Here is a 19,498-nt window from a genome sequence, read left to right as displayed (position 1 = left end):
TCTCTCATGGTTTGCCTCCCCCTCTGATTTATCCCAATTCACTTTTCCTTTCCTTCTCCTAACATCCTCCATGTTATTCCTTATGCTCCACAAGTAAGTGAAACCATATGATAACTGACTCTCTCTGCTTATTTCACTCAGCATAATGTCCTCCAGTCCCGTCCATGCTGATACAAAAGTTGGGTATTCATCCTTTCTGATGGCTCCGTAATACTCCATAGTGTATATGGACCAGATCTTCTTTATCCATCCGTCTTTTGAAGGGCATCTTGGTTCTTTGCAGTTTGGTGATTGTGGATATTGCTGCTATGAACACTGGGGTACATATGGCCTTTCTTTTCACTACATCTATAGCTTTGGGGTAAATACCCAGTAGTGCAATTGCAGGGTCATAGGGAAGCTCTATTTTTAATCTTTTAAGGAATCTCCACACTGTTTTCCAAAGTGGCTGCACCAAGCTGCATTCCCACCAACAGTATAAGAGGGTTCCCCTTTCTCCACATCCTCTCCAACACTTGTTGTTTCCTGTCCTGTTAATGCTGGCTATTCTAACTGGTATAAGGTGGTATCTCAATGTGGTTTTGATTTCAATTTCCCTGATGGCTAATGATGATGAACATTTAAAACTATATTTGACCAGCACACATTCTCAGATCTTAAGTTTGAAAGATGTTCTCTCAAGTTCAAATTTCACTTTCAGAAAATGATATGGCACTGTTTAATCTACAATTTGGCAACCAAGAGTTAAAAATAATTGACTGAACTCCATTTTCAATAGCTCAGATTTTTTTAAAAAAAGCAACAACCCAACTTTATGAGTTAATGACAAAAGAAAATGTTAAACTACAAAAACATAAAAATTCATAAATGAAAACCATTTTTCAACTTTAAAGGGTACGTACAAATTGAGTTTACTTTGAATTTCCCATGTGTAAAAGGGGAAAAAACTGCTATTAAATGTAGATATTTTCTCTCTTAATGAAAGTAAACTTATTTCCAAACAAAAGTTCTCACACCAAATTATGGCTTTCTGCTACCACTCCACAAAAAACACATTTTTACTTAGAGGCTCAGTCAGTTAAGCAGTTGCCTTCAGCTCAGGTCAGCAGGGAATCTGCTTCTCTCTCTGCCTCTGCCCCTTTCCCCCACCTCCCTACTTGTGGTCTCTTTCTCTCTCTCAAATAATAAGTACAATATTTTAAAAAAAGAATCGATTCTTACTTAAAATTTTTTAAATTTAAAGTATGACTGACTTTTACTTTAAAAACCAAAAGCAAAGCACAGGGGAATTTTTGGAAATCAAAACAATAAATCTCAACAAAAGGCCTTTTCTTTTTTTTTTTTTCTTTTTTTAAAGATTTTATTTATTTATTTGACAGACAGAGATTACAAGCAGGCAGAGAGACAGTCAGAGAGAGAAGGAAGCAGGCTCCCTGCTGAGCAGAGAGCCCGATGTGGGGCTCGATCCCAGGACCCTGGGATCATGACCTGAGCTGAAGGCAGAGGCTTTAACCCACTGAGCCACCCAGGCGCCCCACTGAGCCACCCAGGCGCCCCAACAACAAAAGGCCTTTTCAACAAATACTGTATTGATGACTATAACATGATATGCAAACAATGAAAATTACAAAACATTTTCTTAAGAAGACATGATAATCAGAGAGACACACTCTCAAGGGTCGCTCATAATCACCAAGAGCCTTTATCCAATCCTTATCCTGCTCTCTCTCTCTTTAGCTGTTGACATTAAAAAATCTCCTGGCCTTCTGAGATAAGAATCTATCCTCCCTTCCTACCCTCCTAATAAACTTTATCAGCCTTCACTGAAGCCTCATTTTCCTGGCATTTTCCTTATCTGCTCCCAGGATAATTTCATTCATTCCAGCAGAGGTTTCAAGTATCGCTTAATGCTGACGACTCTCAAATTCACCTCTCCTGCTCTTCTCTCTAAGCCTCAGATCTGTATTTCCAACAGTCAACCAACGTGTCCACCAAGATGTTCCCCAGGTAATACAAGTTTAACTTGTTTGAAATCAAAGTCATCCTCTCCTCTTCTCACCCCCTACTCAAAGGTGAATGGTCCTATGTTATTTTTTTTAATCCCAGTTAATGACAGCCATAGAAACAAGACTATTTTTAACTCTTTCCTTTCTCCCATCCCTTCTCCCCTTATAGTCCCTAAAGCATACCTGCAGCTCCTCCACTGAAGTACATTCCTTCATTTGCATTTAAACTGCTACTGCCCTTTGCATCTCATTTGATAATATCCTCCCTGACTCTAATCTCTCTAAACCATAAACTACAGATTACATACATAAAATGTGTGTGTATATAGTTTAAAAGAATATATATAGTTATATATAATTACAAATATATACATTTGACATACGTAATCTACAGACACTGAGTTTGGACTTTGGCAGTTACCACTGTATGACACAGAAGTTGTTAAACCACAAAAGTATTCATGTATATATAGTTACATATAATTTTTAAGAGGTTTCTCATTCTTAAAAAGCTCAGCACTACTGTCCTTAGACAATCTTTGGGGTCCATCACAAATTGTCTCCAGTTTATATTCCCTGCTTCAGTTCTACTGCCCTCTTCCTAAGTAATATTATATATTCCAGCAGATACACCACAAACACTTTTCTCCTCTAATTCTGCTAATCCCTTTTCCTGGAAATTTCTTCCTTTTCCTAAGTATAAGTAGTCTGTTAATCCTCCACCAAACAAGATTACCTGTTCTCTGTGCTCCCAAGTACTGTTCAGACCTCCAGCACAGATGCAATTATAACAGATTAGAATTACAGTAAAAGTGTGCCTCTTTGATAGCCTGGGAATAACATGAGTCTTATTCATTTTAGTATTCCCATCCTTTATATGCCACACAGAAGTGTTTGTAAATGGTTGTTTAATTGACTTGAGGATGGGGCCTCAGGGGTGATTCATAATTGAGGGTTTTCTAAAGAGACAAGAGTCTGCATATAAATAAAATGTCAAAAGAAGAAATACAACTAGGAAAATACAAAGTTATTAAATTGTATTTTCCTTGGCTTTCAACAAGTTGAATAAGCAATCAAAAGAGTCAAAACTGACAGAGAGGCAGATAAAGATTCAATACTACCAAAAATGCCTTTTGTGACAAAGAAAAAATACTTGTTATGTGTACAGCTGACAAAAGTTAACATATTTAACAAATAAGTATGCAATACAACAAAATCCACCCAAATGAAAAATGGACATAAGAATGAAAAACTAAAAAAAAAAAAAAAAAAAAAAAGAATGAAAAACTAGTTCATAGAAGAAAAATGTAAAAGACTAATAAACATATGAAAAATTCCTCAAGTTCACTGATAATCAGAAAAAGACAAGTTAAAAAATACTATTTTTCACCTATCAAATTGCACAAAAATTTTTTCAATGCTAATATCCAAGAATAACCAGGGTATGGGAAAATGGTTATGCCCTTGTCATGTTTAGGGGAATTTAAATTAGCAAAGTATTTCTGGGGGCCAATGTAAAAAATAGAGAAGAAATGTTAAAAATTATTCATACCCTTTAACTCAGTAATTTTACTTCTAGGAATTTATTCTAAGAAAAAGAGATGCAAAAGTGTATGCAAGAAGGATGTTCATAGCAACACCATTAAGAGTACCAAAAATCTCAAAACATAATTGTTCACCAACAAAGAAGTAGCTCAAATAATACATTTCTTTTCAAAGGCTATTATTTAACAAATATTTTTTTTAAAATACTATGACAGGGGAATAGGATCATTAGATGAAAAAAGGGGAAAAGACTGAATAGTACAATGTAATAATACAAATACATAAAGAATGGAAAGAAATACATAAATTATTAACTGTAGTTATTTCTGTGCACAGTCACTACTAGTCACTAAGAACTTCTAATAGTTTTAGAATTTAAAAAATATATACTGTTTTTAAAGGTTATTTGATTTTCTCAACAATGATTCTGACAGGGGCGCCTGGGTGGCTCAGTGGGTTAAAGCCTATGCCTTCCACTCAGGTCAGGATCCCAGGGTTCTGGGATTGAGCCCAGCATCCGGCTCTCTGCTCAGCGGGGAGCCTGCTTCCCTTGCCCCTCTGCTTCCCTCTCTGCCTGCTTGTGATCTCTGTCTGTCAAATAAGCAAATAAAATACTTAAAAAATAAAATAAAATGATTCTGACAAACTTCAAAAAAGGATTGTCAGAAAAATATATAAGCAAGATTTCGATGACTTAAAAAGAAAGAAGCAGTAAGCAGAAGAAGGAAACAAACTACTTCTTAAGGAGTTCAGGAGCAAAAGCAGAAACAAATTAGGTGGTAGTTAAGAGGACAAAGTCAAATAAATCATTTAATCATTTAAACTGTGGAAGACCTAAGTATATTTCAAATCAGAAGAGAGAGAGATAGAGATGACAAAATTCATGATACTAAAAAGTGAGAGGATAAGGCAAGTAAATTATAGGCCTCTACCACATTTTATTAAAATCTAGACATTGGAGCAAAGACCATGAAGGTGACACATATGTGTCCATTTCCCTTTGTTCTACTACACGCCCACAGATCACACCCCAGCCTTAGACAATTATTTAAGAAAGAGAGTTAATGGTCACCAACACAGCCAGAGAGAAAAACACATGTCTAGATTAAAGCGATTTATTACTTCAATCAGAAAACCTTGAAAAATAAATGTTCTTTGGGGGATCAAACACTGTGATCTTTGGTAAAAACACTCTTTGAAGCATTCAGCAAATACTTACCAAACATCTATTAAATGGACGGCACTCTGTGAGTGATAATCTCTACCTTCATAAATATCATGTTCAACTAGAGAGTCCAGACATTAAACAACAAACTGATGAACAAGTGTAAAGAGTACTATGGAAAATGCCCCATCAGGTATTTTGGAAACATATGAATATGACACCATGATGGGGGGCTGGGAGAGATTAGTCAAGACACTTCCAAAGTGTTACTGCATCTGAGCATACAAATTAAAAATAAGATTCACAAATGAACTTGAAGACTAGAGAAAAGGATTAGAAGTGTTGAGCATGTACTATTCTGTTTTCAACACTTTATACTTAGTGAAAAAATGAATATAAACACCAATGCTGAGATTAAAGATAATTATGACTAGTACATACCTATACGAAGATCTCTTTGTAAAACATTCTTATCGTAAACATAGAAAGACAAATACTGGAAAGTTCTTGGAATCTCAAAGTAAAATTCTTCACTGAAAAATGGGCTAGAGAGAAAAGAAGAAAGCTCATTAAATTTAAATCTGATAGTTTCTTCATACAGTATTTTCAATGAAATAAGTCACAGACTAAAACACCATAGGGAAAAGTTTCAAAAGCTCTACAATTATTCTCTAGGCTGTTTCAACTAAATCCTGTACAAACTGAGAGGACCTCAACTGCCAAGTTAAGCTCTGAACAGTTTTTCAGGAGTCCTAAGTACAGAAGACCCAGTTATTACCTGGGGGTCATATTCACCTAAAGTGGACACAAATGAGAGCTCAGGACAGTGTCATTCACACCATCATCTCAGAAATATGTATAGCTACATTAATCACAATAATACATAACACAAATGGGTAATGTTATATAAAGCATTATTTTAAAATATTTTTAAGAAATTAAAACAAATCTTAAAAACACAGGTTTTTTTTTTTTTAAATCAACTTTATTAAGGTATAAAATACATGTAATAAAATCTAATTTAAATGACTGGGGTGCCTGGGTGGCTCAGTCAGTTGAGCATCAGTCTTGGTTTATGCTCACATCATGATCTCCAGGTCATGAGATCAGCCTGCATCAGGCTCAGGAGCTGGGTGTGGTGCCTACTTGAGAATCTCTCTGCCTTTGCCTCTCCCCTTGCCTACTCATATGTGTGCTCTCTAAAATAAATAAAAAAAATCATAAAAAAAAACATGAAGTACAGAGTTTAACGATTTGATAAATTTATAAGCCTGTGTTGCTTCTATCCCAATCAAGATATAGTAACATTTCTATTTCCCCATAAAGTTCCCTTATACTACTCTACAGTTACCCTGCCATGCCCGCCACAGGCAACTAGCGATCTCATTTCTACTATATAGATCTGTTAAATAGTAGGTACTCTTGTGCCTAGCTTCTTTACTCAGCTTAACAACCATGAGACTTTTCCATTTTGTTGTGTATATAAATAGTTCATTTGTTTTAACTGCTGCATAACATTCTATTCATGAATATTCTACAATCTCTTCTCCTAGTAGTCATGTTTCTGGTTTGGGTTATTAAATATAAAGCTGCTATAAATATGTTTATACAAGGCTTTTTCTGAATATATGTTTTCAATTCTTTTGGGTAGGTAACTAAAAGAGTAGAATTGCTAAGTTAAAAGGTAGGTGAGGGATGCCTGGGTGGCTCAGGTGACAGTGTCAGCTGACACTGGTTCAGTGTCTGCGTTCAGCTCGGTCACGATCCCAGAGTCCCAGGTCAGGCTCCCTGCTCAGCAGAGAGCCTGCTTCTCCCTCTGCTGCCCCCACCCCTCACCCTGCTAGTGCTCCTTCTCTCGCTCTCTCAAATAAATAACATCTTTAAAAAATAAAAGGAAGGTGAATTTTTAATTTATAAGAAACTGTCGAACTGTTTTCCAACATTTGTACACCAAACAAATGTGTACCATTTATGCTTTTACCAGGAGTGCAGGAGAGCTCCAGTTATTCCATATCATCGTCAACTTCTGCTACTGAAAGTCTTTAAAATTAGCCATTTTACTGAATGTGATATAAATTTTTACATTTGTGTAATCTCTACTCCAATCAAGATACAGAACATTTCTATCTCCCCAGACAGTTCCCTTGTGAAATCACCTCCATACTGTCACAGGAACCAGTGATCTGATTTCGATCACGACACATTATGTTCAAGAATCTATAATGACAGTAATGATTTTAAACTGCATTTCCTTGATGACTAATGAAGATGAATATTTTTTCATGTGCTTGCTGGTCATTTATATATATATTCTTTGGGGAAATATCTGTTCATTTTTCCTGCCACTTTTTAAAATTGGCTATCTTTCTTCTTATTGGTTTTATTTTTGTTTTTAAATAAATTCTAGATGCAAGTCCTTTGTCAGAATATTTTCTCCTAGTTGTGTCTTGCTGTTTCCATTTTCTTGACAGTGTCTGTTGAAGAGCAAAAGGCTCTGATTTTGAGGAAATCCAGTTTATCAATCTTCCTCTTTTATGACTAGTGATTTCTACATCCAGAGTTAAGAAATCCTTGCCTATGCCCAAGCTAAGATTTTTTCCTATGAAACAAGTCATTTTTAGATGTTTAAGAATGTGCTTTGATGTTTAGATTCTATGAAGACATGAATCTCTAAAGTGCTAGTAAATATCCTTTGTTAACAGCACCTTTTTCCTGAGAATGTTTAAAGAACTAAAAGATACTTTGAAAATGTCACCATAAAATGCAATCTCTTTAGGATGTCTCGACTTAAAAACAAGCTGAAATGCAAAGAAAAATATCCTTACAGAAGTTATTTCTAATCTTGTCCAGAAAACAGTTGACTGAGCTTTTAGTTGTTTCTAATGCCTGGTCAACTCTTGTCAATGTATTTTTTACTTCAAATGTAATCAAAATAAACTTTGAAAAGCTGGTCAGTCAATGGGGCACTTGAGTGACTGAGCGGGTTAAGCATCCCACGACTCTAAGTTTTGGCTCAGGTCACGATCTAGGGTCATAGGATAGAGCCCAAGCACAGAGCTCCAGGCTCCATGATCAGCACGGAATCTATTCCAGATTCTCTCCCCAACTCTCTCCCCACGTGCACGCTAATAAATAAATAAATAAAACCTTAAAAAAAAAGTTGATCAAAATAACCAGAGACCCCTAATTAATCTCAACATAAAAATTGACACAAAAACAACTATTAAGCAAAGACATGGCATGTTTAAGTATTTTTCTCCTTTGCATCATTTTATAAACCATTAGAAAATGGAGAATTTTCCTTTATACATCACATGTACATATTCACATATTATTTTTATTTTTTTTAACTTATTTATTTATTTGCGGGGGCAGTGGGAGAGGGAAAGATGGTGTTAAGTAGACTCCATGCTGAGCATGGAGCCGGCCACTGGGCTCCATCTCACCACTCTAAGACCACAACCTGAGCCAAAACCAAGAGTCTGACACCTAACTGACTGCCACCCAGATATGCTTCAAATATTATTTTATTTTATTTTATTTATTTATTTGATAGACAGAGATCACAAGTAGGCAGAGAGGCAGGTAGAGAGTGAGTGGGGGAAGCAGGCTCCCCTCTGAGCAGAGAGCCCAACACAGGGCTCGATCCCAGAACCCCGGGACAACAATCTGAGCCGAAGGCAGAGGCTTTAACCCATTGAGCCACCCAGGCACCCCTCAAATATTATTTTAAAAACAGATTCTAAAACCAAGTGAGAACACTACAGAATTATCCACTAAGTCATCTGGATCACTACATCACCACAATGTGGACAACCTATTCCCCCACAACTGGGCACTCACATCTTTATTTAATTAACTAATTAACTAATCAACCCCCTCCCCCGAAGAAAACTTTTCAGTAGATTGGTAAGGAGCAATGACAAGACTTACACAGCTTTAAAAACAACATTCTATATTGCTATCACTGACATATGATCATGCATATGACTCCTAAGGAAATTCCTGGCATGGGGAAGAAAAGCACTGGGCATAAGCAGTATTGCTGTTTCTCAGTTTGTTTATATACCACTCACTTTTTAAAAGTATTTGAGGTAAAAATTTAAAGCTATAGATTCCATGTTACCCTTCCTTACCCGTTATGAAAACTCTATATCCGGACTACCTATAAAAACTGTAATATCCAGAACCCATAAACACCTAAATGGTATCTACTGACTCTTGACTTGACAGCTTATCACATTAAATGAAGAAAACACTGACATGAAAGCCAGGTTAGCAAGGCATACTCTTTCACCTTATTTTGCAGGGAAAAGTGCTAGGGGAAACCTAGAATCCAAGAAGCACCTATCTAAGTATAACCTAAGATAACCATGGTTAATCTTAAAATATCTTCCAAGTTGCTAAGTATCTAAAAAAATAACTTAAGATGGGTAAGAATTATTATTTTCACCATCTTTTCCCAACACAAATATCTAGAAAAGCAAGGGTTTAAAAAAGAAAAAGCTAATTTTAGTCACTAATTTACAAAGCTACATATTAGAAACTACCACACGTATTCAATTTATGGACAATTACTAGCTTTATCACTGATTTTTGTGTGATATGGTATCAGTGTACACTGAGTAACAAATTGAGATTGAGACAGTTTCAGGTTCCAATCTCTGTTTTGCTCCTAACTTCCTATACTAGATGCACAAATTATTCAGCCTTTTGGTGACTCAGTTTCATCATGTATAACATATAAATAACAACAGAATTCTAAAAAACAGGGACAGGTGATTTATGACTAAAGATGTTAAGTGTACTACTTCAAATTTTGTGGGGCTATTAAAGTATTTTCAGCTTTATACAATGTCTTTCCTCTGAAGAACACTATAGACATTCAAAATTACAAACACTGACAATAAAGACACAAAGGGAAAAGCTCCAGAGGGGGAAGAAAAGGGGGGAAGTGTAATGAAAAAAGATTATGAGAAAAAGAGCATCAGAAAATAAATTCCCAAAACTCAATTTAAAGGAGTCATGACACTCAGTACTTCATCCATCACATGTTCATTCCAACAAGTCCCCACTCCCTTGTTTTGACTCTTATCTCTGACCAAGACCACATCCTGCCAGCACAGCTCTGTGCTGGAATTATGTCCACAAACACTACTACAGGGCAGAGGTGGCACACTCCAATTTTATGAATTAGAATTTACTAGGATACTGAGTGCTATTACACTTTCAAAAGATGAGAAATTTTCCCAAGAATCCATTTCCTTACAATGCCCTACTTCAGTGATTTGTATAACTTTAAGAAATAATTTATTCTCAAGAGAAATAAAATGATGTACTCTGAGAAAAGTTCAAATGAATAGGCAAAATTTAGCCTAGAGAACAAACTGAGGTATATGATAGCTGTTTTCAAAAACTTGAACGATGTCATGTCAAATATCGTTTGAGGTGTTCTCCAGAAATCCAAGGGATAGAATTAGCAACAATTAAAAGGAAGTGTTATTTTGAGTTATATATTTTGAGGCAATGAAAAGTCACATGAAAGCAAGCACTGCATCTATCTTGCTCTCATGGATGTATGAATAAAAAGCACCCAACAAGCTCTTGGCATATAGTAGGTTCTCCGTTTTATAGATATTAATTGACTAAATATAAGAACTGTCTTAAGAGTCAGAATAGTTTTGTTTTTTTTTTTAAGATTTTATTTATTTATTTGAGAGACAGAGATCACAAGTAGGCAGAGAGGCAGGCAGAGAGAGAGGAAGGGAAGCAGGCTCCCCGCTCAGCAGAGAGCCTGATGTGGGGCTTGATCCCAGGACCCTGAGATCACGACCCAAGCTGAAGGCAGAGGCTTAACCCACTGAGCCACCGAGGCACCTCAAGAGTCAGAATGGTTCTAAGACCAAACAGGATGCTCAGGAGGCAATGAATTCTGGTCACTGGGATGAATGTTATTAAGCAAATGTCAGATGACTGCTTGTCAACAATAACAGTCAGAAGGAACCAAGTGTAGGACAGTTGATTAGTCCAGTTCAATAAACATTAAGGCTCCTTCAAACACTGAGATTCTGTAATTCTAAAAACAAATCCAGAATGGAAAAGAAAAGTTTCAGGTAAAAAAAAGTCTTTTTTTTCTTTTTTAAAAACCTTCATTTTATTTTATTTTTTATTTTTATTTATTTATTTGACAGGCAGAGATCACAAGTAGGCAGAGAGGCAGGCAGAGAGAGAGAGGTGGAAGCAGGCTCCCTGCTGAGCAGAGAGCCCAATGTGGCATTTGATCCCAGAACCCTGGGATCACGATCTGAGCCGAAGACAGAGGCTTTAACCTACTGAGCCACCCAGACACCCCATTCTATTTTATTTTAAAGTAGGTTCCATGCCTAGTGGGGTCTGAACTCTCGATCCCGAGATCAAGAGTCACTGACTAAGCCAGCCAAGTGCCCCTAGGCACTTTAAAAAAAATTTTTTTTTATTAACACATAATTCATTATTTCTTTCAGGGGTACAGGTCTGTGAATCATCATTCTTACACAATTCACAGCACTCACCATAGCACATACCCGCCCCAATGTCCATCATCCAGTCATCCCATCCCTCCTACCCCCCTTCCCTCCAGCAGTCTCAGTTTGTTTCCTGACATTAAGAGTCTCTTATGGTTTGTCTCCCTCCCCGGCCCCATTTTACTTTTCCCTCCTACCCTCCAAAACCTCCCGTCCTCCCCCTCAAATTCCTCATATCAGTGAGATGTGATAATTGTCCTTCTCCGACTGACTTATTTCACTAAGCATAATACCCTCTAGTTCCATCTACATTGCTGCAAATGGCAAGATTTCATATTTTTGATGGCTGCATAGTATTCCATTAAATACACACACACCACATCTTCTTTACCCATTCATCTGTTGATGAACATCTAGGCTCTTTCCACAGTTTGGCTACTGTGGACATTGCTGCTATAAACATTGGGGTACATGTGCCCCTTTCGGATCACTACATTTGTATCTCTAGGATAAATACCCAGTAGGGCAATTGCTGGGTGACAGGGTAGCTTATTTTCAACTTTTTGAGGAACCTCCATACTGTTTTCCAGAGTGGCTGCACCAGCCTGCATTTCCCCAACAGTGTAGGAGGACAATCTGGAAAATGTATAAAATTTATTAATCAATACATATCTATGAAAGATAATTTATCAATTTTTTACAAACCTTAAAGACTTTTCAACAACCTGGGTACGATAAACTTCTTCCTGATCCAAATTTATGGTGCAGAAACAATCTCTCATTTTGTTGGGTCCAAGATATGGCAATAAATTTTTTGCTTCACCTGTTGACAGAAAAATTGAAATTGGTGTTAAGTACCACCAAATGCTTCATGCTAAACCTTATATAGGATGAATTCAATCCAAAAGAACATGGAAGATACAGCACATACACACACACAAAAACCCCAGTGATTAGAAAAAAAAGGTGATAAACTTGGTCCAGTGAGACTGAAGAGCTGTGTGTAAAGGGGAGTGTGAGGTCATATTACATCATGGTTTCCCTGCTTCGAGAAAGGGCAATGCCCCCCCTTGTGCTCTCCAGCCCAATCACTAGCCACCTCAAGGACTTGACTCCACAATTAATCCCTTTCCTTTATCATCATTAATTTTCCTCACTAGTGGATCACTCCCATCAGCACATAAATAAGCTTCTACTATTTCCCAATTTTAAAAAAAGCACAGAAAGAAAAAAACTCCCTTGACTCCTCCTCCCTTATGGCATCATTCCATTTCTAGACTCCCTTTCACAGCCAATCTTCTTAAAAGCAATCATTTCTAGACACACTGTCTCTAATTTCTCACCTTCCATCCATTCTTCAACCCTCTCCCCAGTCAGCTTCTAACTCTATGACGACACGGCAAATGCTCTAGCGAGGGATGCCAATGCTTTCCATGTTGCCAAATCCAATGACCATTTCTCTGTCCTCATCATATCTGATCTGGAGGCCCTATTTAAGTAAAAGTGAACACTAACATCCCTCCTTCAAAATGCCCTTTTCTTGGCTCCCACAATACAGTATTTCTGGCATTCCTCCTATATCCCTGGCCCTCTGCCTACTTCTTTCCCTCCTCACCTCTAAATGTTGCAATGCTTCACAGCTCAGTTCTGGACCATCTTCTTCTCTTCTTTCCCTGTGCAAACTCCCTCAGTATAGTGTTAATGCTGATGCCTCTTAGGTCTGCACTTCCAGGCCTACTCTCTTCTCCTCAACACTAGACATGAATATCCAACTGCCTCCTTGGATATCCAGTAGGCATCTCAAATTTAACAAGTCCTAGACAAACCATCTGATTTCCTCCCCTAAAACATGCTCTTCCCCCAGGCTACCATTATCTTCCTCTCTTTTTCTCATCATCCTCCCCAAACCTCCCCCATCCAGTAAATCCAGCAAAACTCCAAAATATATCCCAAATCCAACCACTTCTCCTTGCCTTCACTGGTATCCCCCTACAACCCACTCTTCACCAGAGTGACCATCTAAACATATTCTTCAGGGCATTCAGTCCCCTGCTCCAAAACCATTCCATTTCACTTAGAATATAATCCCATTTCTAAATTCCTGTTTTCATGGTCTACAATGCACCACTGTCCTCTCCTCTCTAACCTCTTTTCTTCCCACTCTCCTCAGTGTTCACCCTCTTTCCATTCATCACCATGCCAAGTTCACTCAAGCTTAGGGCTTCTGCTTGAAATGCTCTAACCCTACATCTTGACATGGCTGGCTCTGCTTACCACAGGTCTCAGCTTAAGTGTCACTTCCTCAGAGAAACCTTCCCTGATTTTCTGTCTCAAGCAGATAATCCTGTTGCCATACTCTATTTCTCTGTTTTCTTGATAGCATTTATAACTATACAAAACTAGTAATTTCTGCATATTTATTTTCTGCATCTCTCAGTCTTGAGGCCTGAGAACTTATTAATCACCAAAATCTGAAATTGAGACTGTCATACAATAGACACTTGAGAAATATTTCTTGAATGACCATTAAGGAAGCTAGTAAGTCTAGTTTTGAAGTTCTTGTGAGATGCTCATGGGCCAAAAGCACACAGAAAAATGTGTGTTGAATTCAGACTCCAGTGTACTCAATTAGGAAAGCAAGGCAGTTGGCATAAGCATTGCCCTAAGAATCATGAAACTAACATTCCTGCTTTACCTCTATTACTAAGTGGCTAAATGGCTTCACACAAATCACTTAAGCACAGCTTTCCTGAGGACAATTTGGGCTAGATAAACTTGGGTCTCTGTCTGCTTATCAACTTTAAAACTAAAGGCCATTTACACCAATGTATTTTAACAAAGCCCAACAGAAACTTAAGAAGCACCTATGAAAAACTCAATAAACCATTTTTTATTACAATGAGAAAGTCAGTGAAAGACAAGACACTCATTAAGTTTGTCATTGAGAGATTTTTAAAAAATCAAGTTACCACTTAAAAAGAATAAACATACTATATTCAACTCAAGTCAAAATCAGGAATCTTTCAAATGACTCAAAAATTGACAATATGGGTTGGCCTTTACAAATAAACCAGTTTCCAAACAGGAAAAACTAATATTTATTTGAATTTATATCCATCATTCTCCTCTTCCTAAAAGACTAAATGTCCCTTCTCTTATCCAAATCTGATTCCCTCGCTCTCATTCCACAACACTGTCCACCAACTCAGTTTTCATTACTCTCAACGTTCTTATCCTTTAAGTCTTTTTTCTTTGATGTCTCTTCTCTGTATAATCCAAAGTGTTGTTGTTTTTTTTTTTAAACCCCAAATCCCACTAGGTCACCATAAAGGGCCTAGAATGTAAACAAATTAAGAATTAAATCATAATAAACATGCTCTATATCTAATGAGGGAATTTGGAACACTAAATCACTGCCCTTGAACATGGTCCCATTTCATTCAGATTAAGTGCAGCGTGAGAAAACCACATTGTATAAATGTATACCTATTCTACCCCACCTTTCTAAGGGGGATATAACAGGGATTATTTTGTGTGCAGAACCCAATGAACCTACCATTATCAGGTATTTACTTAGAATAAGTAAAAACATAAGGTCTATGTAATATATGAAACACACTCAACATTATTTCCTGTAAAGGTTTTCATGATCTGTACTCATTGAATACCTGTCACTAAGCTATGTTTAAATAAACTACACTGAAGGTGAATTCATCTAATCAATGCCCAGTTCACTAATCATACAAATATGCTGATAAAGTCAGCTACCAACACTTTAAACTATAGTAATTAACTGGCACTTTATAAAAAACGTAAATCAAAATAGTTAACTGCCACTCAATACAAAAATAATTGAAAGTGAAATAATGAACAGTTAGAGAACTAATAAAAAATGGTGCACCCATTATATCTCTAAGCAGAAAGAGATTACCTTAATACTGCACACTTTACATTAAGCTACAGAGAGACAAAAGTGAGGAACTTTGAAAGGCTATACTTGTCTCATATGTGGTATTTGCACAGGGCCTCCCCTATGTTCTAATGGACGGAAGGGAGGGAAGGAGGAAGGAAGGAAATACAACTACTGCTCCTTGAAAACTTATTCTATAACCTCTGCTCCAATCCTTTCCTTCCTACTCACAGCCTGAACCTACAATTCAGCGTCTGATTCTAGTTCTTTACTAGAACCTTCAAGAACACCAATAATTTTTTTTTAGTATTTTATTTATTTGAGAGAGAGAGCACGCATGCAAGCAGGGGGAGGGGCAAAGGGAGAGAGAATCTCAAGCAGACTCTGTGCTGAACGTGGAGCCTGAGGCTGGGCTGGATACCACCACCCCAAATTCAGACCTGAGCCAAAATCGAGAATTGGATGCTTAACTGACTGAGCCACCTAGGCTCCCCTAGAATGATAACAATATTAAGTACCACCAAATCAAAGACTGCTGTCAGTTCCTACCTTATTTGACCGTGCTTCAGTGTTTGATTAACACCAACCTTTCCTCAGTTTAAATGACTCATTCTAACGGTTTTGTTATTCCCTTTTTCAGACTTTTCATCTGCTACCAACACTTTAAATGTGAAAAAATTTGGCATCCACAGACCACTATATTCATCACATAGGTGGAGCACGAATTTTAGACATTTTTAATGTCATTATAAACAATAAAAATATAGTGAAAAAGAAGTACTTAAAGGTTTGTCCACAATATTTGACAGTATTATTTGTAATCTTTCTCAATTTATCTATACAGACCATTTGATAATGGCTAGCCTTAAGGAGAATCAAGATCTGTATCTGTGGTAGATATGGTCGATCAGTGGTCATCATCCATTTCAACATGCTTTGGTATATGAATTCCTGTACCACAGACCTAGAAAGCTAAAAACTACATTCCCTAGTCTTTCTTGTAGTTAGGGTTGTGGATATGATTTAAATTCCACCAGTCAGATGCACTTGCTAGAAATCTGGAGATCAGAAGAGAAGGGAGGTTGTATTGAAGCTGCTGCTACTATTAAGCACTGCCATGGAGATAGACAAGTTTTGTTCTGTAGCGTTTTCTTTTTTTTTTTTTTTTTTTTTTTAAGATTTTATTTATTTATTTGACAGAGATCACAAGTAGACGGAGAGGAAGGCAGACAGAGAGAGAGAGAGAGGGAAGCAGGCTTCTTGCTGAGCAGAGAGCCCGATGTGGGACTCGATCCCAGGACCCTGAGATCATGACCTGAGCCGAAGGCAGCGGCTTAACCCACTGAGCCACCCAGGCGCCCCTATTTCTTTTTATTTTAAAGATTTTTCTTTATTTATTCGACAGTCAGAGACTACAAGTAGGCAGAGAGTCAAGCAGAGAAAGAGAGGGAAGCAGGCTCCCCGCTGTGCAGAGAGCCTGATGCGGGACTCGACCCCAGGACCCTGAGATCATGACCTGAGCCAAAGGCAGAGGCTTAACCCACTGAGCCACCCAGGTGCCCCAGTAGCGTTTTCTTAAGTCCTTCTATTCAGTCATAGGTTTCATGGATATCAAGAAGAAGGGCACAAGGCATCCATTCTGCCATACAGGTTGTGGCAGGTGTGGCTTGGCTCTAGAGGCAGCAATAGTGACGACAGCTTACTGATGAAGATGGCTGCATGCTGATGGCTGCTTCCTAACAGCAGCAGGTTCCTGATCACAGCAGAGGTGGCAAGGTTCTCAGACAAGCCCCTAAAACTTACAGCTTTCCAATTCTGCAGGTACCTTTCTGATCCTAAAAAAGATAGTAACTCCCTTGGTAGCTCAGCTGCAATGTACTTTTAAAATTTCACTCATGAAAGTTCACATTAGAATCTGTTTCTTCAGTAAGAATTTCTTTTTTTTTTTTTTAAGATTTTATTTATTTATTTGACAGACAGAGATCACAAGTAGGCAGAGAGGCAGGCAGAGAGAGAGGGGGAAGCAGGCTCCCTGCGGAGCAGAGAGCCTGATGTGGGGCTCGATCCCAGGACCCTGGGATCATGACCTGATCTTAAGGCAGAGGCTTTAACCCACTGAGCCACCCAGGCGCCCCTTCAGTAAGAATTTCTAACAATTCTATAGGCCACTTTAAAAAAAAAAAAAAACATTTTTTTAAAGATTTTATTTATTTGACAGAGATAGAGAGAGAGAAAGAGCACAAGCAGGGGAAGCAGCAGGCAGAAGGACAGGTAGAAACAGGCTTCCCACTGAGCAAGAAGCCCAATGCAGGGCTTGATCCCAGGACCCGGGGATCATGACCTGAGCTGAAGGCAGACGTTTAGCCAACTGAGCCAATCAGGCGACCCCCTCCCCAACCCTCCAAAAAACTTTTTTAAAGCAGGCTCCAGGATGCCTGGCTGGCTCAGTGGGTTAAAGTCTCTGCCTTTGGCTCAGGTCATGATCTTGGGGTCCTGGGATCGAGCCCCACATCGGGATCTCTACTCAGCAGGGAGCCTGCTTCCCTTCCTCTCTCTCTCTGCCTGCCTCTCTGCCTACTTGTGACCTCTGTCTGTCAAGTGAATAAACAAAATAAAAAATAATAATAATAATAATAATAAAAAGCAGGCTCCATGCCCAGTGTGGAGCCCAACATGGGGCTTGAACTCACAAATCTGAGATCAAGACCTGAGCTGAGATCAAGAGTTGAATGGTTAACCAACTGAGCCACCCAGGCACCCCTAAAATCTTTTACTAAATCTCTTTCTACTTGAACTAGCTACAGTTGATTCAGTAACCTAATCCTGACTGGTTTGTTTTCTTACCCTTTATAACAAATTAGAAAATCCCATCGCACATTACTGGTCATCAGAGTTCGGTAAATCTTTCAGCTACATGTGCCAATCTGGACCAAACATGGACTCAGAAATTATAAAGCAATGCCTCACAGAAAAGTACCTTTATTGTTCCATTAGATGAACTAAATAGCACAACACACTAAAAAAGCGAATGCTTTGATTTGGGACAAGGAGACAAATGGATCTTAACTCTCTGTATTATTGTATCTGCCTCTGAAAACATTTCATCATTTCCTACTGCAGTATTTGGATGTGTTTTTTAAAAACATGCTCAAAAATACAGTACCACATTCATGAATTTGAGAGTGCCAAATTCTCAATATTGACACCATGTAGCCCATGTTGGGTACCTCATCTCATCCTTAAATTTACACAACAGATCTTGACCCCAGAGCAATAAGATTATTAAGTATTCAAGACATTCAACATATTGCTAAGATACGATACTAGAACAAGACAACTGAAATAATGGAAATGAAAAAAGGAAGTATTTTTAGTTTTCCCTCATTTTAAAGAGTTTTGTGCATGCCAGTACTACAATATGCAAGGGCAGGTATTTGTCCTACAAAGATAGCTGCTGTGTTGGCCCTACAGCAAACCGTACAAATCTGATTATATTTATAACTGTCACTATTTCCTTTAACAATGAATCAAGATCAGGAGGTGTATTGTTGACAAAACAACTGCTCCTTATTGAAGAAAGGAGGCTGGCCTTCAAACACAATATCTTTTACACTGTAACAACACCATTTCTTGTTGAAATGATAACTGATAAACTAATCATCCACCGGGTATTTCTTCTCCCTCGCAGATGTACTGCAAACATGCCAAGAACTGAACTTTCACACTACACATTAGTGGTTTTGTCCAACCATAAAATAAAATAGCCTCTTGCCCATTCACACGGAAGTAACTGTTTCTCTGCATCAGATGCACCTTGCAACATCACATATATGTTAAGTAAATGCTGAGTTTAGCTTTGATCCCCATCCTTCACACTGTTGCCACTTACCTTTTTAACATGTAAACATATATTCCCCCTTTCTCAAAAGTCTTCAATGACTCTATACTACCTATCTCACAGGATAAATATCTAAAGACCCTTCATGGTTTGGTACTGTCTATTTCATGTTTGGCCTCATCTGCTTATTTAATCTTTACCCCCACAAGTTATGCTCCAACAGTACTATACTTTTGGTTCCTTGAACACTGTGTTCTCTCGTGCCTCTGTACATCTGCAGTGCTATTTTCATTGTACGAAACGCTCTTACCTGTTTTTTTTTTCCCCTCCAAAAAGCTCTGCTTAAAGGCATTTTTGTAGTTTACCCTCAACTCCTAGGTAGTCATGTCACTCTTTACTCTATTCCCCATTGCATCTTACGTGTACTTTGACTATAATGATCATATTGTATTGCACTTACTGCATTTCATTCAACAAATAAAATTAAGTGCCTACAACATGCCAGGCACATCTTTAAATGCTAGAGATATA

The 19,498-nt window shown here is 37.9% G+C and overlaps 1 protein-coding gene across 2 annotated transcripts in view; it reads right to left on the bottom strand.

The window, feature by feature from the left end:
• Positions 1–19,498, bottom strand: part of RASA2 (RAS p21 protein activator 2) — a 125,520-nt gene that overhangs the window by 87,497 nt on the left and 18,525 nt on the right. For both annotated transcript variants that reach the window (XM_047726514.1, XM_047726520.1), the window contains exons 2-3: positions 11,925–12,042; positions 5,158–5,261 (exon numbers count right to left, since the gene is read on the bottom strand). In XM_047726514.1, the coding sequence (XP_047582470.1) occupies positions 5,158–5,261; positions 11,925–12,042 (222 nt within the window). The remainder of the gene's footprint in view (positions 1–5,157; positions 5,262–11,924; positions 12,043–19,498) is intronic.

The sequence above is a fragment of the Lutra lutra genome, chromosome 1 (genome assembly GCF_902655055.1).
Source record: "Lutra lutra chromosome 1, mLutLut1.2, whole genome shotgun sequence".
Classification (NCBI taxonomy): Eukaryota; Metazoa; Chordata; class Mammalia; order Carnivora; family Mustelidae; genus Lutra; species Lutra lutra.
The sequence above is the reverse complement of the archived record's forward strand: the minus strand, read 5'-3'. Positions and strand labels throughout refer to the sequence as shown.